Raw genomic sequence first — 25,710 nt, forward strand, 5'->3', positions numbered from 1 at the left:
CGTGAGACTTTTTTAAATAGCAGAAACTCCCCCACACGCTCTATCTTACTCTCAGGGTAACGGACGCCTTTTCAGAGTTCTATGACATTTCTTACATGACATTCTTTTAAATCCTCTCCTCCCAACCCTATGTGTAAGTGGTCTAGAAAATACACTCTGTTCTCCACTGTGCCTCTCAGTGTTATCTCTGGAAATGCAAAAACTAAAACTCCAAGAGGTAATCAACTACAGCTAGTGAAAGAGAAAGGAAGAAAGGATATAATGGTAAAACAAAAATTGCCTTATTTTTATAAACAAAAAATGAACCGCTCCTTTTCCTAATAGGCAATGAAGTTATTCTGGCTATTTCACAAACTGTTCTGCCTTCCTACCTTCTCCTCCCCCTCCCAATGGGTTGTATGTAAGAGTTCTGATGTTTCTCATCAGAAATAGTGTTTTTAACGCTAAACCTGTGCCTAAGAGATGACAAACAGATCTTTGCGGAGAAGAGCCCTGTTGTCATCTATCAGTCTTGTAGTGCTATACAAAACAAAGGTGCTACCTCAAGGCATCCCAAATAGAAAAAAACTGAAATCACAAAAGACAGTCAAAACATTTTACATCCCTGCACTGGTACTGATGGGCTTCAAATTAAAAACAGCAGGCTGTGCATGATGAATATCTGGCACAGCTACTCAGAACAGCATATAAATAACATGTTTTCCCACAAGGAAAGTTTTCAGAAAATGATTTATCCTAAATTACTGCCTTCTCTGTACTCATCACCATCATTAGATGGCATTTATTAAGCACCTACTAGAGCCACACACACAAAAAAAAGAGGTAAGAACACAGTCCCTATGCTGAAGCTCACATTCCAACGGAGAAGATGATGTACCTATAAGCTATATACAGGATAAATGAGAGGTAATTCTTCCTGATCCAAATAATCAGAAGTTTGCTTCTGTTACTGATCTGCTTTAAATAGAAGCAACATAGAGATGACAAATTCATATTTCAACAGTTCCTGAACTGATAGTACCTTTGGTTGATTCAAAGAAAACATCCCAGGATGAGAGAGAGACAGAGAGACAGAGAGAGATAGAGACAGAGACAGAGAGACAGAGAGAGAGACAGAGACAGAGAGAGACAGAGAGAGAGACAGAGAGAGACAGACAGACAGACAGACAGAGACAGAGGCAGAGAAAGCGAGACAGAGGCAGAGAGTCACATACAGAGAGACAGAGACAGAGACTGAGACAGAGACAGAGAAAAGGTTTGATATAATGGAAAGATCACTGAATAGATTCTAAAGAGTTGCCCTGAGGAGATAATGGATATAAAAGATTGCAGTGTCTTCCACGGTACTTAACACCTAGTAAGCATTTAATAGATGAACTGTTGAACTTAACAGATGAATAGTCGAACTGAATGCCTGATTTAAAAACCTTATTGCTAGAAAGAACATGGCTCAAAAAAAGAGATGTGGGAAGATGCTCCCAAGCCAGGTATCGTACATGGAACATATCTTTTGGCTTTTTCAATGTATCGATTAGTTATGTGGATTTTTTCCTCTTCTTAGTCTTTTGTCTTTAAAAAACTACTATCTGTTATATGGGATGGCTGGGGGAGGGGCAGGGAGAAGGTATACTCAGGAAAAACTAAGTTGATGTAAAAAAACCGAAAAAGACATCAATAAAAATTTATTTTAAAAAAACAAGCTGATTGTTATCTGAGATTTTTCAAACTCAGCACCCAGGTTTGTGTGGTTTGTTACAATCATTGCATTGAATAAAGCAGCCACTTTCTCTTAAGGGTGGGGCAGCAAAATGATGCAATAGACGGAGTGCTAGCCTGGAGTTAGGAAGATCTAAATTCAAATCTGGCCTCAGATACTTACTGACTGTAAGATCCTGAGCAAGGCATTTAACCTATTTGCCTCAGTTTTCCTGATCAATAAAATGTGGAAAATAATAGCACTTAACTCAGAGTTATTGTGAGGATCAAATGAGATAATATTAGCCCAGTGTCTGGCACTTAATAGTCATTACGTTAATATTAGATGTTATTATTATCTAAAGAGATAGTTCATTACAAAGATAGTATATAATGTGCGTGTGTGTGTGTGGCGGGGAGGGGTTCCAAAGACTAAACAAGATGCAAATTAAACCTAGCCAAAACCAATTCATTTCTAAAATTTCTCAACTCCCCTCCAATTGATCAAATTTTATGACCTTAAGTCATCTCGGAGAAGGAGCCAGATTTGTTTCTTTTCATTCCATTCAACAGTGATCATTTATTAAATAGTAACTCTGTGTAAGGCACTGAGCCAATACAAAAGTGAAAGAAGGATCCTCTGGTCTAATAGAGAGGTATAAGACAAATATGAAAATTATTATGTGTAAGTAAGGTAGATTTTAGTGTGTGTAAAGTGGATTTTTGTTATTATTTCTTCGAGTTTTGTTTCCCAGGATCCATAGCCATAACAATCTCTTGTTCCCAGGTATTAGATATGAGTTCTCATGATTATGGTTCAAAACATCTCCACCATGCTTACACAGCATTGTGTAATGACACATAATATAAACATTTATGCTTAAGTTGTAAATATCCATTGCCACTGCACAGGGAGATACAGGAATGAAGTGATGTAAACCTGTGAGACTTTTGCTGGCAATATGTCTTCTTTGTCTGTTGCCCTACAAAACAGGTGGGCGTGGGTCAATGAATGAGGAACCCTTAGGGTTGAATGCACATGCTGGAATATTGTGTGTGCCTTGATTGGCCCCCATCAAGGCTTGGGGGGATATCTGTGTTTGCCTCAACAAGTCCCCATTGAGGTTTGAGGGGATTTAGGAGAGTGCACAAGCTGTGTCTGTCTCGACTGACCCCACTGAGACATAGGGGTAGTTGCCCTATCTTCTTGCCAGCCTCTGTGAGAAGGGTGATTAGAGAATGCTGTAGGAGTTGGTGCTCCCATTATCAGCAACCCTTGTGAGAAGCCTACACTAGAATAAAGTAAAATTATTAAGCCCTTTGAAGCTGTCTTAGTGTCATTCCTGTCTGACCAGATCAAGGGTGAACCTGTGCTAGAAGCCTTCCTGTGTGCTAGTGTTATCTTTCTTACATTAGGATACCAGTCAGAATATGATGGACTTGGGATCACAAAGACCTGGATTCAGGTTCTCATACTGGCTGTGTGACCCTAGACAGGTTGCTTAAATCTGTAAGATTTGAGAAGACACTCCCAAGCCAGCCCCTCCTGGAGATGGGGGTCCCACAGGTGTTGCACATTGCTACAGGTGTAGCTCTGCACTGGTAGAACTCCCTCATCAGGAACTCCCTATGCCAATGAAATCCCAAATCCAGTCCAAATATAGTAGACACACAAAGACAGTCTATGATCTCAACAGAGATTACCTATTACCTTCAAACCAAGAAAGATTTATAAAGTGACTAAAACAGTTGCTGGTACATAGCAATTTCCTGATCCCCTGATAGAACCCTCTCTCCCATAACCATATCGTATTCATTTGGTTGATATTACGTGTAGATGTATAGGTGCATGTGTTGTCTCCCTGTTAGAATGGAAACTCCTTGAGAGCAGAAACTTTCTGGCTTTGCTACTGTTTTAACAAACCGGTTAGCTATCTAATGGACCTGAACTGATTTCTTTGTCTCTCTGCCCCTCCCCCACACACTTTGCAAGCTGAGTTAATAATTAGTTTTCCATCTGTTCCATTCTTCCACATGCAAACACACAATAACTCTCATACCAAATTTCTGAAGTTTTGATCAAATATTCTGATTAAAAGAATGATTTCCTGACAAATTTTATAAAGTCCTTATAAAGTTCCTAAAAGAGCAGCTGGCACATAAGATTTATAAATCATTATACAAATCAAGAAATCACCATGTGCCAGTTACTTACTGTTTTTATGAACCAGGAGGATACAAAGGTAAAAGTGAAAATTCCTCTCAAGGAGTTCACATTCTATTGAATGTACATGGATAAATAAACAGAAGATAATTTGAGAAAGAAGAGCCCACTAACAAACAGGAAGTGTGGGAAAAGTGTAGAAGGACTTTGTGGCAGCTGGGCTAGGCTTGTGATAGGGGCAAAGGATTCTACTAGGTGGAGGTGAGGAAGGAATACATCTTAGACAAGGAAAAGGAAACAAGGCATGCAAAGGCTCATGGGCTGGAGATGGAGACAAGGAAAGAGCAAGGAGGTTGCTCTGCCTGGAGCAGTGTTTGTTAAACAACTTTGGAAAGAGGCTATGGGGTGGGGAACCTGTGGCCTTCTAGGTCCTTGGTTGTGGCCATTTGATTGAGTCCAAGTTTTACAGAACAAATCCTTTTATTGAGGGGATTTGTTCTGTAAAGTTTGGATTCTGTCAAAGGGTCACTCTTGAGGACATAATGGGACACATGTGACCTCAAGGTAACAGGTTTCCTACCCCTAGTAGAACAAAAATTGGCAAAGGGCTTTGAAAGTCAACCTAAGAGGCCTGTTTTTAACCTAGAGTCTCTACGGAGCTACTGAAGATGACATAATTGCTTGGACTTTTTCTCATTTTAATGATTTAAAACCATACAGAACTTTAATTTAGTAATGTTTCACAGATGCCTAAAATATGACAAGTCCAAATCAAATGGCTGACTTTCAATTTTATTTTACTCTTATTTTGTTTCTAATGAACAGACTTCCTGAGAAAGTTTCTGGCTCTTCTACTGTTTTAACAAACCAGTTAGCTATCTAATGGATCTGAACTGGTTTCCTCCTTCTCCCCCTCATCCTCCCACACACACTTTGCAGGTTGAGTTAATAATGTTTTCCATCTGTTCCATTCTTCCACATACAAACACAATAACTCTCATGAAGCATCTCCAAGGTTTTGATTAAATATTCTGATTAAAAGAATATTACCAGGCATGTCCTACATGAATTACCAATTGTCATCTCTCCAAAAGGTTAAGACACAAATTAGAGAAGCAGGCAATATTTTCTGCATCCAATGAGTTGCCAAGTCTTGAAGATTCTACTTCTATAACCTCTCTCATCTGCTGCCTTTTCTTTCCATTCACATAAAGACATTGCCCTAGATCAGGGGCATCATTTCTTACTTAATCTGTGGTAACAATCTCTTAATTAAATGGTCTCCCCTCTTTCTAACCCATTCTCCAGGTAACTAACCAAATTAATGTTCCTCAGGACATCTCCCTTTATTTGCTCCAGTGGCCGCATAGGAAAAGACAATTGTCGATCTGTTTCCCACTGACCTTTCTGAACTAATAATAACAGTTAACATTTATGTAATGTTTTAAGGTTTGTAAAGTTCTCTCATTTTATCATCTTAAGGATCCTGGGAGTAAGGTTCTATTATTATCTCCATTTTACAGATAAAGAAACTGAGGGAGGCAAAGGTTAAATGACTTGTCCATGGTCACATGGTTAGTAAAGGTCTCAGAGAGAATCTGAATTTGGGTCTTCCTAATTCCAGGTCTTGCACTCTATCCATTGTGCCATGTATTATTCCTTTTATTTTATACTACTTTTTTCACAGAAGATAGAGGTCTTCTTGGCCTCTGACACAAAGGGTCCTGAACAAGTCACTTAACCAACCTCCCACTGCTCTAGGTCACTCTTCAAGACTCCAAGTGCTGCACAAAGAAGATGCTGACCTGCGCTGGGAGAGGGCACTTCTTCAAGTGGGAGTTTCCTCTACAGTGAAATTAGAGTTTCGGTCACCATCAATTATCCATTTCATAAATGCTCTAAACTCTAACTGCCACCTTTATATTCACACATGCTGCCCCTACACCTCAAAGGCACCCATCCCTTATCTCATGTCCACCTCTTAGAACCTTTAAGGTTCAGTTCAGCTACCACCTCCTCCATGAAGCCTTTGATTCATCCCAGTTATTAATGTCCTCACCCCTCCTTCCAATTTGTCTTCAAATAAACATACTTCTGTACGTATTTTATCCCTACAGCACAATGTAGTATCTTTGAGGAAAAGGGCTATTTCCAATCCAACAACAATCAAGTATTGATTAAGAGCCTGCTATGTGCCAGGCACCAGCTGAAAGCTGGAGACACAAAGAAAAAAGTGAAAATTCTTGCCCTCAGGGAGCTTACTTTGTAACAAGGGAGAGAAGACATGCACTTATAAGTGTATGCATAGTATCCACAAAATGAGTACAACGTGGTTACCGGAGAAAGGGCGCTGCCAAGGCAATCAGATGAGAGAGACTGGAGATAACAAAGACAAAATTCTAATTCTTGCCTTCAAGGACCTCATTTTGTACTAGGGAGGGGTGTGTGTGTGTGTGTGTGTGTGTGTGTGTGTGTGTGTGTGTGTGTGTGTGTGTGTGTGTGTGTGTGTGTGTGTGGTGTGTGTGTTCATTCAATAAACATTTATTAAGTCCCTACTCTGTGCCAAGCACTATGCTAAGAAACAAATAAAAGGAGGGGAAAAAAAAGTTTCTGGCCTCAAGGAAATGACAATCTAATGGGGAAGACAACATGCCAAAAACAAAAATACACACAAAGCAAGCTATATACACATTAAATGATAAATAATTAAGAGATGGAGGACACTGGAATTAGGAGGAGTTGAGGAAGGCTTCCTGTTGAAGAAAGGATGCTAGCTGGGACCTGAAGGACGCCAAGGAGGTCAGTACTCAGAGCAGAGGAGGGAGAGTATTTCAAGTATAGGAGTATATTCTTGTCAAATATAAGCTATCTGAGGGTATGGACATTTTCTTTTGTATTTATATCCCTACAGCCTAGCAAAGTGCCTTGAATAAGGCAAGCATTTAATAATTTTTTAAAAAATACAACTGATACCATGCTGTTTGCCTGCTCAGTAGGGAGGAGAAGGGGAAGTTAGGAGGGGTAGACTTTAGAAAATTTAAAAATTAATAGAAACAAGGTTAAAAAATAAAAGTATGCTTATTTTTATCTTTTGTTTTTACATCACCTTTATTTCTCAATGTAGTCCAATACCTTCCCTCTCCCAGAGAGTCATCCCTTAAAAAAGAAGAGGAAAAAAATTTTCAACAAAACTAACAAACACTTAGGAAAAGTTTGATATTATTTGTGGATTTCCATATCAATAGCTCCCTGTCTCTGAAAGGAAAGGAAAGGAAAGAGGTGCTTTCACCTTTCTTCTTCAGGGCTAAACCTGGTCATTAAAATTCCACAAACCAGTATCAACTGCTTTGCTGTTCTTTCCCTTTACCTTGTTTTAGTCATTGTGTGTATTGTTTTCCTGGCTCTGTTTACTTTCCTTTGCATCCCTTCATATTAAATTTTCCATTCTCTTCTGTATTCATGTATTTGCTTAATTAAATTGATGGAAAAGAAATTTCTTGATGAGATAAAGTCAGAAATGAATTTTCTTGACAAAAAAAGCTTAAGTAATCACTTTGAAAGAACCATGCTTGTTCATTTCAACTCAATAACCATTGATTAAATTGTGATTATGCATCAGGAAGTATTCTAACCATTTGTGATATAAAAATGAAAGAAAGTGCAGTTATTGACTCTAAAGTTCTATTAAACTAGATCCAACAAGAGAATCTCCTAGGATCATAAGTCACTTAAAACAGGGCACATTAGTTTGAAAAGTTACGTGTACACGTACATGTGTTAGTGAACATTTTAATCAACTTTAAGTTTTTCTCCTAAGCCATATGGAACTATTTTTGGTTTTATGGATGCACACGTTTTTAGAAATCTGTCAGTTATACACATGCACATTCACATATTCACACACACACACACACACACACACACACACACACACACACACACACACACACACACACAGAGTTACCAGCAGATGAGCCCTCTTTGTAACAAAGAAAAACCAACTGACATATCAGCTATGTCTGAAAGTGTATGTAGCATTCCATCCACAACTGTAGTAGCAATTTACTTCTTCACTGAACACAGATCTCTTCTAGGGCTAACAATGGTCATTGGAATTACATAACATTTAGCATCATTCCAGTGTCTTTTTTGTTTCCATTTGAGTCCATATGCATATTAAGATTCTGGTTCTGCTCATTTCACTTTTTATCAGTTCATACATGTCATCTCATGTTTCCCTAAATTCCTTCTCATAATTGTTTCTTATGGACAATTAATTATATCCCACTACATTTGTGCACAAGAATATGACTAGTCATTCCCCAATCACTGAACACCTTCTTTATTTCCAGTTTTTTTTGTTACCAGAAAACATGTTTCTATATGTATTTTGGAATGCTGAAAGCTACTTGAGATCACAAGAGATTTACTCTTTATTTTACTTGTAAGGGAAAGAAAAGAATGGACTTCCAGAACAGCTAAATCCTTCAACCACTTATCTAGAAAGAAATGGCTCTTGTTCTTGTCTATTTGTATCAGTTCTTTAGATAAATACAGATAGATTACAGACTCTTAGTCATAATAAACTTTTAGTAGGGAAATATTCTGTAATTTTCCCTGACTGTTTCTCCTTTTAATTCTCACTGTATTGTACTTGTGCAAAAGTTTTTCAATTTTATTTAATCAAAATTGATCCCTTTATTTTTCATGATCACTTTTATCCCTTCTTTTGGCAAGAATTTTCATCCTAGCCACAGCTGTGAAAAATTCCTTCTTCCTTTCTCCAATTTTTTTCAATTACACGAGCTTTTCATATTTAGATCATATATATACACATATACATACATGCACATATACATACATGCACATATACATACATATACATATATATGTATGTATATATACACATGTGTATTATTACATTAAACTGCAGGAGTATATATATATATATATATATATATGTACGTATATATATACTCCTGCAGTTTAATGTGGTATATGGTGGAAGATCTAACAAAAGGTGACACAAAGAGCAGTTTTGTTACTACCTTGTTACATTTTACATATGTGTGTATGTATATATGTATTTATATTATACATATATTTCTAATAAGAATTATATTTCCTAAGAATATATTTCTTTTTTTAAGTTCAATTTTTGTTACAAGTTTTTCCTTTTCTTCTTTCCATAATGAAATGTTTGTTGACAATGTAACTTTCAGGATGTAAAAAATTTTTCTCTTTCTCCAAGTTAACTCCTTTCCAGATTCTAACTCCTCCCTTTCTCCCTCCATCCACTCATTTACTATATTTAGTACAAAAGTTTTAGAAAGTAATAGAATAAAAAACTCTTGAGAGTTATTATATGCAGAGAGTTTAGTTTTCTCAAATGAGTGCACAGCAAATCAGTGAAAAGTGGTTCCTAATAATCAAGGATACAGCCTGACCTTCCAATCTGCATAGAGAGCTAAGTATTTACATAGCGCCCATATCCAGGGGAACTGTTGATTGAGGGCACATCTGTAGCAAAGTAAGAATCTTTTATTCTTGCCCCTGAATATCCAAATTCAGGGTATAAGAGTTATCAGAAATATTAATGAAAAGCCTTTATTAAACACTTTATCTGCTAAGCTTCCTGCCAAGTTCTGGGAAAAGAATTTGAAATCTGCCCTTAAGGAACTTATGTACTAGCAGTACAACTTCTATTCTAACACTGGGGCAGCAGTAGCCAGGGAAGGACATTTTAGTCTAGACAGTTACACAGGGGATAAGGCTGACACACACCATCTAGGAACACCTGATTCAGTGACTCATCAAAGGGGTGCTCTTATCTAATAAAAGTATCAGGTCATATAGCACAGTGTTAGGTACTAATTGGGGTTGCTGTATGGGACATGGCACTCTACCATCCACCCTTTAAGAATGTAAGTCCCTGAAGGAAGGGGCTGTTTTTGCCTTTCTTTGTATCCCCATGTGGCAAGCACACTGCTGGTGCTAAATAAATGCATGCTTACTAACAAACTCAGTCTCTGTGCCTCAGGCAAGTCTCTAAGATTACAAGATATAGAACAGTTGTTTTTTTGCAGATAGAGGAGTAGACTCACCTGGGTGTTTTCTACATCGTGTGGCTTAATTTTTTTTTTTTAAGTCATCTCACTACAACATTTCAGTACCACTTCTAAACTAACAAAGTTTATAAACTCAAGGACTTAATTGTCCCCTGATCACTGAGATGACTGACAGTAAGACATTTTGTTTAGACTAGACTCAAAAGAATTAAATGGCTAAAAATCTCTTGGGTCAAGTTGGATCACAAAACCAACTCTCTGTCTCTCTCTGTCTCTCTCTGTCTCTGTCTCTCTCTGTCTCTCTCTTCCCCTCTCTTCCCTCCTCCCTCCCCCTTTCTTTACACACACACACACACACACACACACACACACACACACACACACACACGATATTAAATTCTGAGGCCCCATCATTATTTTTTCTGTTCCCGATAAACCAGAACTGTAAACAGAGAAATCAAGTTTTCAAAAGTGAACAATTTTTCTCATGGGTTTTGGAGGCATATTGGACATAATGAAGGAGCTGAATTTTCTGAAGGCTTATCTGCAATAAACTTTGTAACTCATCTCCTCTGTTCTTGCCCTAGCCCATTCCATCTATTCAATCTTGTACTGGTATGGACAGGTAACAATCTTCCCTGATGGAGAGAGTATCACAGAGGCATTGCTATCTACCTACTGAGCTAACCATTCACACACATAGCAAATGTATACATTGTAAAACATACATATATACACTTACATGTGGATTTATTTTATATACATATGTATGTATTCATATCTATATGTTAGATGATAGATTCATAGATGGATGAATGTGCATATATTGCATTGAACTGGCTAAGTATGTAATATTTCTGGCTTTAGTATTTTACAGTCATGTACTCGTAATGTTCAAACTAGTTAATAGGTTATATTTATTGAGGACTTGCTGTGGATTATTTGGTTAAGTAAGAAAAGAATTTGCCTTCCTAAAAACAACGTAGTAGAAGAGTCAGAAAGCTTATACAAATTGTACAAGCACATATGGAACCAATAAATTTATATTTACTCAACAATGTCTGTTTAGGCTTATGTACATTGCTAAAAAGGTTTCTAGAATGACTGGAGCCAGGTGTGATTAATTCCTGAAAGTGGGAAAATAGTGTATGCAATGGCTTGATAGTAGGAGGATCACATATATTCCTTCTCAGAAAACATGAGTTGAAATGGACCTTTAGACACTTATTCGCTGTGTGACCCTGGGTAAGTAACTTAACCCTGTTTGCCTCAGTTTCCTGATCTATATAATGAGCTGGAGAGGGAAATGGCAACGACTCTAGTATCTTTGCCAAGAAAACCTCAAAATGGGGTCATGAAGGATTGGATACAATTGAAAAGACTGAAAACAACAAGGAAAGCTTATATGCACCATACATCCTTCAAGTGCCCCTTCAACTTTGAAGGCACTAGTATTCCAGGTATCTCTTCCATATAGCAACACTGGTAAAAATGTTTGCATGAAAAAGATGGACATCTGCTTTCACATGAAGCATGGAGTCACTTAAAGTGCTTTGCAAATTTCCCAAAGGCAAAGCAGCCCAGTTTCTCCCTCCTTTTCAACTCCAGGCCCACTAATTGTGCATCCATACTGTCTGTTCCAGACCGACATAGGTCTACAGAGTATTTATTCTGATGCATGATGAAATCTGGGCAGTAGGCACTGTTCCTCCACTTGGTCTTTTTTATGTAGATGATCAGGCCAAATTCCTTTGAGTGATTACAGATCTATTCCAGGAAGCTCTGTAATATCTTGGGGCTAAATGCAGTAAACAGTATGTCATCCACAAAGGGGAGCATCAGGAGGACCCTACACTTAACTGGGAATTCCTCCTCAATTAAGACCTCCTCCATCACTGTGGATATATCATCCTTTAAAGGTCAACTTACATCTTTTCTCTTCCAGGTGGTTTTCTCTGACCCTCATTTCCTGGTTCGTACATATCTGCTTTGTGCCTCTCCAATATATCGGTGACATGATACTTACCTGTGTTTGCATCTATGATCAAAGCAGGTTCTATTAAATCTAGATAATAAGCTCTGAGGGCAGGGACAATGTCTTATCTAAACTTTCTTCCCTAGTACTGCCCACTGTATGCTGAATGAATGAGAAGACTGAACTAATTTAAAAAGAACCCCCCTCCCCATTCCTCTGCTTCTACTCAGAACATCACAGAAATATCACCCACTTTTTCCTTCTTCCTTCTAGTCTTAGAGGAAGAGGCAGTAATCTATGCCCTTGATTCTATCTCTTGCCTCCAACAGGACCTTGCCCAAACTATAAGACTTAAAGTATAGAAATTGCAAAAAAAGTAATGAAGTTACCATAAATTTTATTTCCCCCTACCAATGAAACCGTTGGTTCAATCCTTATTCCTCTCTCTATCTTTATGTACACCTGTGTTGATTTTCTTGCTTAAAACCGTTTGGTATCTAAAAAAGACAGGATAAAAATCTGCTAATAAGGACAGCAGCCATCAATGGAACAAATAGATCATTAAGCTGAGAAAAGAAACATTTACCCACACAATCCACTAATTCACTCACTGTTTGCAGGACCTCAGTCCCCTCACATTTACTTCAAGTGAAAAGTTCTACTAGCACAGAGGACAGCCTAGGACAGATTACAAAATATAACAAAATCTAAATTAATGCAACAATAAAATTGCAAATGGAAAGGCAGGGAAGGGGGCAAATGCTTAGAGAAAAGGAACTGAAAGATAGGCAATGCCCCATTTTAGATCTTTTAAATCCTTCCAAATGGTTATTAACCTACAACTAGCTCTACAGAAGTTAGGAAGATCTATGGATTTATCTACCTTCAAAATATATTCCTAAACAAGAAAAAGAAATACAGATGACATACCTCTCAAGATACAAAAAAATCAATTATAGAATTTTCACTTTCCAATTTATTATGAGGTTTGCATTGAGAATTGGGCAGCTAGAAGGCACAGTGGACAGAGCACCAGACCTAGAGTCAGGAAGAGCTGAGTTCAAATCTAACCTCAGGCACTGGCCATGTGACCCTGGGCAAGTTACTTAACCCTGTTACCTCAGTTTCCTGAGCTGTAAAATGAGCTGGAGAAGGAAATGGCAAATCACTCCATTATCTAGCAAGAAAACCCCAAATGAGGTCATGAAAGGTTGGAAAAAAGAGGGAAGGATGACTTCAAATGACTTCAAAGGCACTCAAACTCTTTAACTGTGTTCTTAAGCTGGAGTTCTAGCCTCAAGTTTTAAATGTATATGATTCAATTAAAATGACATTGATGAGGGAAAAGGTTTTGGGAAAACTTATGTTTTTACTCTTTTCTTTTTCTTAAAGAGAAATTAACTTAACTCATTTATCCACCCCACCCCCCCACCCAAAACTTACCATAAGGTAAGTAAACCCAAACACTCCAGTTCAAAAAGCCCTCACATTTTCAAACGATGACACAAAATTGTTCAAACTAAAAGTTTTCAAGGGAGGGCTTATCAGAATGTTTGCTGTGAATTTTTTAAAAGCACTTCAATAAGGCAACAGGGCAGCCAAGCGGCACTGTGAATAGTACTGTTCCTGGAGTCAGGAGTTGAATCTGGCCTCAGACTGTGTGACCTTGGGCAAGTCACTTCACCCTGTCTACCTCTGTTTCCTCATCTATAAACTGAACTGAAGAAGGAAATGGCAAACCACTCTAGTATCTTTGCCAAGAAAACCCCAAATGAGGTCAGTAAGAGTCAGACATGACTGGAACAACTGAAGGAGAAAATGAGACAACAATGAATTCTAATTCAACAGAGATAAAACTTGTCCTTCAGTGCTAAAGAAACTTATCAGGACCAAGGGTTATTTGTTTACTCTGCTGTGTGAACAAAACAATCACTTCTTGGTGTTAGCATTCTGATCTTTTAATAGTATACTGTAAATGTGTATCCTTTTTTATATCATCAAACATGCAGAAGATACTTATCCCCAAGGTCGGTGGCATGAGGCAAGCACAGCTTTCGCTTTGACAGTCAACTATTGGAACAGCTCAGGTATACTTTGAAAATACAGAGCACAAAGTCCTTCTGATTTAGATAAAAACAGGTTATCTGACCACAGACTCAACTCTCCTTAAACAGAGAAAGCCCACCAGATTTATCAGCAGAGAAAGCCCACCGGATTTATCGGCACAACCTCCTAAATTAGAGAAATATCCAGATTCAATTTTGCCAGATTTATTTTCACCTGCGAGCCTAAGAATGACTGACAGGTATTCTCCAGTTTCAAATTTCTTTACATCTAGTTTGGTCTAAGTTTATGCTTAGCATAACTGTTAGGAAGAATACCAGACACCTGTGAAAGGGCTCTCCTCTCCTGACTCTCCTTCCTGAAAATGTGAAAAAGAGGGATTGTTATGTCTTACGGTAGCCCTGCTGGGCAAGAAATGGAGTAACAATAACGGAATACTCAAAAGAGCAAAAGGATATTTTGGAAATAGGATGTTATGTATTAGCTGCCTATCTCAGCTATTTATTTTTGCTGGAGTTTTATTTCGTTGTTGAAGAACTTACAGGGACAGCTGTATAAAACAGGGTCACAGGCATGGTCGGGACTGTATGTCTACGCTGCAGGGATTCTTAAACTTTTTCCACTTGCTCAAAAAATCCTAAAATTTATAATCTTATAAAGTTGCCTATAACACTGGAAAGTAAAGTGAATTTCCCAGAATCTCTGAATTAGTCAGGGTCACTGGAAGGACATTAACCTAGGACTTACTGACTCTGGGGCTGGCTCTCTATACCTTAGAACGCTGCATGGCCTAACGTTTCCACTATATCAGAAAGATTTCCCCCAAATAAGTCCTTTCACTTCCCTCCCCACTGGATAAAATAAGACTTTAAATCCCCAGTTACATTTTTGCTAAAGAGAACAAAATGGGGGTGGTGATGGTAGATAGAATTCTAAGAGACATTTACCATATCTTCCAAACAGAACCTTTTTTAATGTATTATTGGGAGGTTTAAGCAGCAGACACTTAAAAAGGCAAATTAGGACAGAAGTGGTTTTCTGAAAGGCAGTCGTGACTAAGAGCTCAGGATGGAAAGAACGTGATAGCTATTAAAAGCAACACTAGAGGCGTTCTCCTAGTTCCTAGTAGGTTTAGTCCTGATTACAAACAACCTTCAGGAGGTCTGCTTACATAGGGTGCTCATTTATGGTCAAATCATTCTCACAGCTGTTACCCCTATGGCCTAGTTCATGAATCAAGGAAATCAGTTAAGTAATGAATGCACCAGTTGAGGGTTAGCTACCGGGTGGGGAGGGAATGAAGAAAAGTAAATTGGTAGAGAAAAAGCAGTAGATCAAAAATCTTCCACACTAGGACTTAGGGTTCATAGGAAACCATGCCCTGGAGTCTGGAAGATAACATCAATGGGGGATAGTTGTAGAGAGACAGTAAATTAATCATGTATGTCAAAACAAGGCTGATCATGAACATCTTATAAAAAGTGTCTTCCTATAGTGTAAAAGATAGGTTCCTACAGCATGACTGGATTTCACGCCTCTGCCATACCATTCACCATATATTCATTCCTTTCAGATCAAGTTTCCATGCTCTACCTCAGTGTTCACAACAAATCTGCTGTTAACATATATGTTATGTAATAACATATAGGTATGCTACATAATAATATATATATGTGTGTGTATTTATTTATATCTATATATGTTGTATTTGTGGTTTTGGCATGAAGGCTGAAATCTCTTATCCTACCACATGAACGAGGCAAATAATTGGCACTTCTCTCCCAGAATTACAGACCAAACCTCTCCCAATCATTTCATCCCTGGGAGAGGGATTCTTTAGAGTAGGATTGATGAAGGTCTCTGAGGTAGATCAGGAGAAGCTACCCTGGTTTTAAGTCCTTGTATGGAATAATCTGTAACATTCTGCAGCTTCCGAAATTGTAAAGGCTTCAATTTTCAAAGGTTGACTTTTAAATTGTACTCTATCTTACAGAGAAAAAAAATAACAGAATCCATGATGTCTTGTGGGTGCAACTAGAATTCAGAGAAGTTTTCTTAAGAATCGAGCCCAAATTTTCAGTTTTCTAAATAGTACTAATTTAACTGTACCCTAAAAGAAAATGAACATAACATTCTCAAGTACATGGAGGAGAGGCTATTGCTGATAATGAAGAAAAACACCCCAGTTGGTTTTCTGCCAATTCTTTTTCCTCTCTACTCTTCCATGAAATAAAGAAAGATTATGAACAGCAGTTATCAGTAGTTATTGGTAAACATGACAGGTACTTTCACAAAAAGAATAAGAAGTTCACAAAGAAGCTGAATGTTCACAATTCAGTTCTGAGAACACTTAAGACATGATCAGAAACAGTATTACAATGGTATAATCATCCCTCATGTCACTCAGAAGTTAAATTTTGTACAACAAATTCTCTAACTTTGTCAGAAGAGGAACAGTTTGTAGGCGGTGGAAGATGTGTCTTAGTTCGGAGAATGCTTCCTTCCGTCCCTGTCACCTAAAAAATTCTATCTACCATAATGTGTTTACTCTTACCTGCACATTTTCTTCAGTGACTTGGATTTCAGCAGTGTAAACATAGTCGATAAGCATCCTCAACGTCCAGCCATCCACTTCTTTTATTCGAATTCTCTTGGCTCGGCTTTCGCTCATCTCACCTACAACATAAGCCCAGTGTTACAACTTGCATTGTAAACAGACATCAATACCACAAAATAGTTGTTGAGTCTTTCAGTATGCACAGCCCTCAACTAACCAAGTAGTGACTGTTCCACATGCCCAGTGAGTTGGTCTCTATAAGTAGCTATGGCCAAAAAAGGTGGTCAGCATCTCTGCACTTAGTAAGGCTGGTCCTTGGACAATAGATATGATAGGGGCTATACCTGAAGTCCTTTGAGATTGTGGGCCCAATCATGGATTAAATTCCACTGGCATAGTCTCTGAGAGTTCAGGGTCAGTGTACACTGACCTGAAACTTCAGAAGGGACTATGAACTAGTTACAAGCACAACGAGCACTCTTGGAAGAGCTGAAGAAAGATTTTAAAATCCAAATTAGAGAAATAGAAGAAAAACTGGCCAATGATTTTAAAAGTATGAAAAAAGAATTCACTGAAGAGAACAGCTCCCTAAGAAGGAAAATTGGACAAATAGAAAAGGAAGCACAAAATCTAACTGGGAAAATTAGACAAACAGAAAAGGAAGTACAAAAACTAATTGCAGAAAATAATTCCTTAAAAGGAATAATTGGACAGATAGTAAAGGAGATGCAAAAGTTAACTGAAGAAAACAATTTGATAAAAATTAGAATTGGGCAAGTAGAAACTAATGACTATGAGACATCAAGAATCAGTCAAACAAAATCTAAAGAATGAAAAGACAGAAGAAAATGTAAAATATCTAATTGGAAAAACAACTGACCTGGAAAATAGATCCAGGAGAGAAAATCTAAGATTTATTGGCCTACCAGAAAACCATGATGAGAAAAAAAGCCTGGACAATATCTTCCAAGAAATCATTAAGGAAAACTGCCCAGAAGTCCTAGATCCAGAGGGCTAAATAGTCATCAAAAGAATCCATCATTCACCTCCCAAAAGGGATTCCAAACTAAAAACACCAAGGAATATCGTTGCCAAACTCCAGAACTATCAAGTAAAGGAGAAAATACTACAGGAAGCCAGAAAGAAACCATTCAAATATCGAGGAGCTACAGTGAGGATCACACAGGACCTGGAAGCTTCCACATTAAAAGATGGAAGGGATTGGAATACAATATTCCATAAGGCAAAGGAACTGGGACTACAACCAAGGATCAATTACCCAGCGAAGTTGAGCATAATATTTCAGGCAAGGAGATGGACACTCAATGAAATAAGGGATTTCCAGGCCTTCCTGATGAAAAGGCCAGAACTCAATAGAAAATTTCAGCTTCAAACACAGGTCTCAAGAGAGGCATAAAAAGATAAACTGGGGAAAAAAAATAACAACTTGTTATTCAATATAGGCAAACTGTTTACATCCCTATAAGGAAAGATGATACTTATTAATCTTGAGATTTGTTATTCATTATGAAATATAAAAGAGATATACATAGATAGAGAGAATGGGTATAAAGTGAATGATGTGATGAGAGTTCAGGGTCAGCTTAGAGTGGAGCAAGATTTCAGTGGAGAGAAGCAATGTAGCTGGTCTCGGGATGTTCTAATTATTACAGACCCAGAATAAAAATGACCCTCCCACATCCATCTGGGAAAGGCAACTAATGGAGACAAAAACTACAAGACACCCAGAAAAGAGAAAAAACAGAAATTACATATAGCTCCCTTGGTTCCCTTCTTGAGGGTCAAGATTTGGTGCAAGATAGAAACATTTAAGAGAAATTTCCTGAGGAGTTCAATGTAGCCATACAGTTCCTGAACCACAGAGGTAGAAAGGAGCAGAAATAAATTTTATTAAACAACTTTTGAAGGCTGATAATTAGAAAAGTGATGCTGTTAATTTCCAAGCACAAATTCATTAATGGATAAGTGCTAAACAAACAAACAAACAAAAAGACACTTGGTTTTTATCATTCATTCAATGATTATGTGCAAGTCTCTCCAATGGAATGTAAGCTCCTCGAGAACAATTTTTGCCTTTCTCACCATAGTATTTGGCAGAGAGTGAGTGCTTAATAAATACTTAGTGGACAACTGATGGACTTAAGCACTTACACAACCTATTGAGTCCTCCTGTTTTAATCCCCACTGGGAAGGAAGGCAATTCAGAGAACAGAGGTAGTAAACTGCTATTCAAATAGATACAGTAAGTATATATAAACTGTACTACAGAAATAAGAATACAGAGTAGGATAAGTCATGGAATGAATGTTGGGAAAGGCCTGTGAATAGCATTCGTTAAGTACCCACTATGTTCCAGGCACTAAGCTAAGTGCTAGGGATACAAAGAAAGACAAAAGACAGTCAAGGAGCTCATAGTCTAATGGGGAAGACAAGAAGCAAACAACCATACACAAAAAAGATCCACCTCTCTGCTTCTGGCAATTTTATCTAGCTTTCACTCATGCCTGAACACTCTCCCTCCTCTACTCTGACTGCTTGGTTTTAAGTCCCAGCTAAAATCCCACCTTCTACAGGAAGCCTTCCCTAAATCTCTTAATTGCAATGCCTTTCCTCTGTTAATTATTTCCTATTTATCTTGTACATAACTTGCTTTGTATATATCTGTTTGCACGTTGTCTCCCCTCCTAGATAATAAACTCTGTAAAGGCAGGGACTGTATTTTTGCCTCTTTTTGTATCCCTAGTAGGCACTTAATATAAACAGTTACTGACTGATTGATTGAATGAAGATATATGTATAAGATAAATTGGGGGTAATCTCAACTCAAAGTCGCTAACATTAAGAAGGACTGAGGAAGCTTTCTTATAGAAAACAGGACTTTAGCTGAGGGAAGAAACTAGGAAGTGGAGATGAGAAGGGAGGATATTCCAGACACAGCCAGTGAAAATGTCAGGAGTTGGAAGAGTAGTGTTACATGTGCAAGGAGAAGCCAGGAGACCAGTGTCACTGGATCACACACCATATGGCATAGGGAGAGTCAGGTATAAGAAGACTGGAGATTTGGATAAAGATATAGGTGACATGTTCATCACATCTGCAGATGACAAGAAACTGGAAGGGATAGCTAATGCAAAGTCAGTATCCAAAAGGATCTTGACAGGCATTGGACTGAAAGCTAGTAAGATGAAATTAAACAGGCACAAATGTAAAATCTCACATTTGGGTACAAAATAATCAAATTCATAAATACAAGATGGGGGAGGTATAGTTAGACAGCAGTTCTGAAAAAGAAAAATCTAGTGATTTTGGTGGACTGTAAGCTTAGTATACAACCAAAATAAATCTGATGCAAGAAAAACATGGAGAAAGGAAGGAAAGAAAGAGGGAGGAACAAAAGGAGGAAGGAAGGAAAAAAGGAAGGAAGGAAGGAAGAAAGGAAGGAAGGAAGGAGGAATCAAATCGCCTCCATTTTATGTCTAAGCTCCTTCACTTCCTTTCTTCTCACTCTCTAAACTCTTTGCACTTTGGTTTCCAACCTTATCATTCAAATGAAACTGTTCTCTTGAAAATCCAAATGATTTCCTTCTTATTTGTCAAATTTAATGGCCTTTTCTCAATTCTCATGCCTCTTGACCTCTCTGAAGGCCCTGACACAGTCAATTACCATCTTTCTTGATTTCTTTTCTCTCTAGGTCTTTGTGACCATTGATATCTCCTGCTTCTCCTCCTACCTCTCTGATGATTCCTTTGCTGTCTCCTCATCTAGAATCTAGAATAGATTATGCCCTCTAGCAGTTGGTAACTCCCAAAGCTCTGTCCTGGGCCTTCTCTTCTCCATCTATACTATTTCGTTTGGTGATCTCATCAGCTCCCATGAATTAGATTACCATCTCTTTGCAGATGGCTCCCATATTTACCTGTCTAGACCTAACTTCTCCCCAACTTCCAGTCTCACATTTCCAAGTACCTTTTTAGACACTGGATATACTGGATGTATGAACTGGATGTACCATAGGCATATTAAACTCAATATGACCAAAACTCTATCTTCTTTCTAACCTTTTTATTGCTGTCAAAAGTATCATTAATCTTGAAAAATGCTATCTACCTCCAGAGAAAGAATCAATGGAGTGAAAGCAGATCGAAGCATACTTTTTCTAACTTCATTTTTCTTGTTTCTTGGGGGGAGGTCTGTGTTTCCTTTTTCAACATGGCTAAAATGGAAATGTGTTTTGCATGACTGCACATGTATAATCTTTATCAAAGTGCTTGCCTTCTCAAGGAGGGGGGAAGGAGGGAGGGAATTTGGAACTCAAAATTTTAAAAAAATGATTGTTTATACATGTAATTGGAAAAAATTTTTTTTAAAAAATATTCATCTGGTCGTCCAAGCTCACAAGATAAGTATCATGTGCTACTCCTTGCTTTGACTTCCCCACATCCAATCAGTGATCAAAGCCTGTCATTTCTACCTCATTAACATCTCATAGATGCCCCTTTCCCTCTTCTGACACTACAACCACCATAGTGAAGTACATCACCTCATTCAGGGACTACTCCAACAGTCTGATAATTTGGTTGTCTCTCCCGTCTGGAATACTCTCCCTTCTCATCTCCACTTGCAGGCCTCCCTGGCATCCTTTAAGTCTCAGCTAATGTTCCACCTTGCTCAAGGTTTTTTTGGGGTTTTTTTTGGTACTAGTTCTCTTTAATGTTATTGCCTTCTCTCTGAGATTATGCCCAATTTATTCTGTATTTATATTGCTGTCCTCATGTGATCTCCCCCATTAGACTGCGAACTCCTTGAGAGCAAGAACTGTTTTTATGGTTATGTTTTTATAGGGAGGGGGGGGCTCTTCTGACACTGCATACAGTGCATGGTGAGTGCTTAATAAATACCAGCTGACTGACAGACTGAACCTGAGCCAGGCACTCCCAGCTGCACAGACAAAATTCTCTCAAGCTACCCCACAATCAAACTTACCCCCGCTGCCTCCTGGCAGAAGTCAGTCCTCAGTGGGGATTCTGTGAAGCATGGCTGGTGAATAACCCCAGCCCTTCCTCCTTCCCCATACATCCTTTTCATTTTTCAGTGGGGAAGAACACACAGAATTAAGATAAACAGGTAAAAATGGGTTGGGATTCCATTACTTTTGTCCCCCAAATCCACATCTTTTCCAAACATTTCTATTTCCGTCAAAGGCACCACTAGCCTTCAAGTTACCCAGGTTAGAAGTTCAATGTCATCCTTGCCTGGCTGCTCTGACTCAGCTACCAAGTCTTGTTGTTTATCCCTCTCTTCTCTCCATTCACAGGGCCACCACTGCAGTGACATCCTAACTGGTCTCCCTGCCACCACACTCCACACAGCTGCCAAAATGACTTTCCTAAAGGGCACATCCAACTTCGTCACTTCAAATCTAGGTTCAGATATGATTTCACCTTTATCACCTTATCTTAATTTCTCTTTTTTGTGTGAATTTTGCAATGTGAATCATTATTAGTACAGTAGGAAATTATGAAATTTATAAACATACATATTTTAGGGAGTTCAAAAATTTTGATTGGCAGGCATATGCAATCAAAAACGTTTGGATGTTGATGATAGAGTGCCAGGCTCAGAGAGAGGAAGCCTTGGGTTGAAACGCTTCCTCAGATGCTGACTAGGGTGGGTGACCTTGGACGAATCATTTAAGCTCTGGGACACCGTTTCCTCAGATGTCAAAGGAAAGAGTTTGACTCAACAGGCTTTAAGGTCCCTTCTACCTCCAATTCTATAGTCCCATGCATATATAAGTTTAGGATAAGTAATCACTGGGTCAGATTTGTGAGAAGTTGGGGAGAGAAAATTTAAATATGAAAATCAAAAGGAGAATCTGTGAAAATAAGTCAAGAATTCACTTATGAAAATTATGCTAAGTTTAAGCAAAAGCTAAAGGCCTGAAAATCACTGATCTGGGATTTATTATGACACAACCACAAAAGATGTGGAATAAAAACAAGGGCACAAATAACTGCTTTTGTCTTAATTTTGCTCCTCCATTAGAAAAATGTCAGGCTGTCCTCAAGATTTCTTGAAAGCTCATTTCGTTTTCTGATGTAGTGCACCATCAGCTGCAGTAAACTCTCAGAAAGGCCTATGGGAATCCATCATTACACAAAATTCCATCGCCAAACACAAACTCAGGATGGGGAGAAGTGATAATGGTGATGTGCATTTAACTGCATGCCTCCCTGGGGACTGGCTGACAAGATCTCAGAGAGGAGCTATTCTTCTAAGAACTTAAGTGCATTAAATGTACCCTGCTACTTCCCTAGAAAAATGAAAGATGTGTCTATGTGTGTTACAGGGGAAGAGAAAGGGGAGTTAATAAAGAAAATGAAACCACAATATCATATGTAGGGAAGGGGGATGAGATTAATCTGCATTTTGCAATAACAGAAAGAAAGCAGGAGAGGGAGAGAGGGAGAGGGGGAGAGGGAGAGAGGGAGAGAAGGAGAGAGAGAGGGAGAGGGAGAGGGAGAGGGAGAGGGAGAGGGAGAGAGAGAGAGAGAGAGAAAGAGAGAGAGAGAGAGAGGGAGAGAGAGGGAGAGAGAGAGAGAGGGAGGGGGGGGAGAGAGAGAGGGAGAGAGAGAGGAGGAGGAGAAAGGAAGAAAAGAAGAAAGCAAGAAAAAGATAGCAAGAAAGCAAAAGAGAAGGCAAGAAAAAAGGAGGGAGAGGCAGGAAAGAAAGCAAGAGAAAGAAGGAAGGAAGGAAAAGAAAGGAGAGAGAATGAACAAGATCATAGAACAAGCAGAAATAGCTCTTTGTCTGGATAAAAACTATCTTTCTCTAGCCTTCCTCAAAAGGGGGGCCTCTGGAAGATTTTTGATAGTCAGGTTTTTTCATCAGCTACTTCAGAAAGCAGGATTCAGTGCTGTGCTTTTCATTGGGATATTCTCTGAGAGGAATCACACAAATTAACAATTTACTGTGTCCCTAATGTAGATAGAAATAGACATATACATATATAAATAAGTACATATGCATATATACATACATAATATATCAATATATTGTTAGGTGTTTGTGTGTGTATAATATGTAAAACAAGTTGTCCTAGAAGTCTAAGCCTTGTGGAACATTCTGTATCTAGGTAGGCACTGAGCAAGTATAGGAAGGAATCTCTAACCTCAGGGTGCTCCCCCTCTAGTGGTTTTGAGTGTTTAAAGACCAAACCTGTGACTTCTTTGGTACAGAGAACTCCCAGTAAGGAACCTTCCTCTATCAGAGGAGCAAATGCTCTATGACCTAAACAGTCTTAGGGATTTGCCTGCAGACACTAAGAGTCCAAGGTCACAGAGTCAGTTGGTAGTAGAGACAGTAAATGAAAATTGCTCCCTATGTACCATGGGAAGTTGCTTTACCCTATGCTCCCAACTCTACTCTAACTGGTATTTATAAAACACTTAAGATGTCCCCAAGAGTGCTTGTGTGTAACTGATGTATGACTGGTAATAACAGACCACATCAGTATAATGACTTCTGGTTCAATAAGCACTTTACATGCATCATTTCATTTGATCATCACTACAGCCCTGTGAGGCAGGCATTTACAAATAATATTATACCCATAGTCAGCTGAGGATCCAGAAGCTCAGAGACATAAAGTAACCAGATGGAGGTCACACAGTCAGTGAACAGAAAACCTAGGATGAAAATCTGAGTCTCCTGTCTCTAAATTTGGGGTCTTCTCTACTATATGACATTGCCTCTTTGTAAAAGCATCTCTTGTACAGTTTTCCATTGTGTAATTTTGTAGACTAATTTTTAATCATGGCTTTAAATTTTGAGATGATCTACTACTTTGATTTTCTGATTTCACCTATTCAATATTCTTCAATCATCCTTGAGAGCATCATTCCCCTCTTTAAAAACTCCTAGCTGCTGCTCCAATAAATTCAAACTTCTAATCATGTGCTCCTAAGCACTGTCCTCACCTGTCACTTTAGCTTTATCATGGGAATCGTGAGATTTAGCTCTGGAAAAGACTTCAGAGAACATCTGTGAGGAGAAGGAGGAGAGGGAAAGGGAGAAAAGGAAGGGTAAGGGTGATAAGAGAGGGGGAGGTGGAAAGGGAGGGGGAAGGAGCAGAAGAGGAAAAATACACAGCAAAACTGATCAACATGTTGAAAAAACCTAACATCATATGCAACTTTCCACACCCCCAGGCTGCAAAGAGATCAGGGAAAAGGTGTGATGTTCTGTCTCTTTTTTGGAGGACTAAGCTTGGTTTTTACAGCTTTACATCACTCAGTTCTGGTTGTTTTGTAAAGTTCCTTCTAACTCAAAAAGTCAAAAATTCCATGAGTCTACTTTCAGTTATATTTCAACACATTAAAAGAATTAAAAATACATAAAGCTATAAAGCATAAAGATTTTAGTGTGCTTAAGTATATTTCCTGATAAGCAAATGATAAATTTATAGGCACATAAATGATTCATTTTTTAATTTATTTTAAAGCTGTTGCTTTTCCAGGTCTTTTTATCGTCCCCCTACACATTATTGCAGTGTTAATCATTATTACTACTAAAACATAAATAAACTACCACAACATATTCTCTGTTTTTCATAGCTTGGCTAGCATGAATCTTAGACATCATAACAAAAGCCAGGTGGCTTTTGAAATCTGACTCTATTACTTCAAATGGTGACTGATTTTTGGTATCTCCCATCCCTCTTCCTCCCACCCCCAACTACTGCTTCCCATTTACTGTCTAGGACTATGCCCAGCCTTATTTCCTTCCTCCCCAAACCCTAACAAAGTAAAAAAATACGGTGGAGGAGAGTCTCCAATTAGGGGAAAAACATGAACATCTGAAGTTATTATTTATTATCTTCTTAATTCTTATCAAACTTACAAAGTTCAATCTCATTTTACAGATCTTGTCCCATTAATCTTCTTGGGACTCCATAAAAAATTTCTTTTTAGAGTGAGAGGATTATAGACTTCAAACCAGAAAGGCCTTTAAAGGTCATCTAATATAACCTATAAATGTATCTAGCCCTTGATTTTACAGATAAGAAAACTGAAACCCAGAGTTTTCCAGTCCTCAAGGTAGTAAATGGCATTCTAAAACTGTTCGTGTAATAGTGGAACATTTGGAACTATGCCCAAAAGTCAC

General features: G+C 38.3%; 1 protein-coding gene across 3 annotated transcripts in view; it reads right to left on the minus strand.

Moving 5' to 3' along the window:
• Positions 1 to 25,710, minus strand: part of KLHL2 (kelch like family member 2) — a 135,792-nt gene that overhangs the window by 73,424 nt on the left and 36,658 nt on the right. For all 3 annotated transcript variants that reach the window (XM_072639732.1, XM_072639733.1, XM_072639734.1), the window contains exon 4: positions 16,521 to 16,642. In XM_072639732.1, the coding sequence (XP_072495833.1) occupies positions 16,521 to 16,642 (122 nt within the window). The remainder of the gene's footprint in view (positions 1 to 16,520; positions 16,643 to 25,710) is intronic.

This window comes from Notamacropus eugenii, chromosome 2 (genome assembly GCF_028372415.1).
Source record: "Notamacropus eugenii isolate mMacEug1 chromosome 2, mMacEug1.pri_v2, whole genome shotgun sequence".
In the NCBI taxonomy this organism is placed as follows: Eukaryota; Metazoa; Chordata; class Mammalia; order Diprotodontia; family Macropodidae; genus Notamacropus; species Notamacropus eugenii.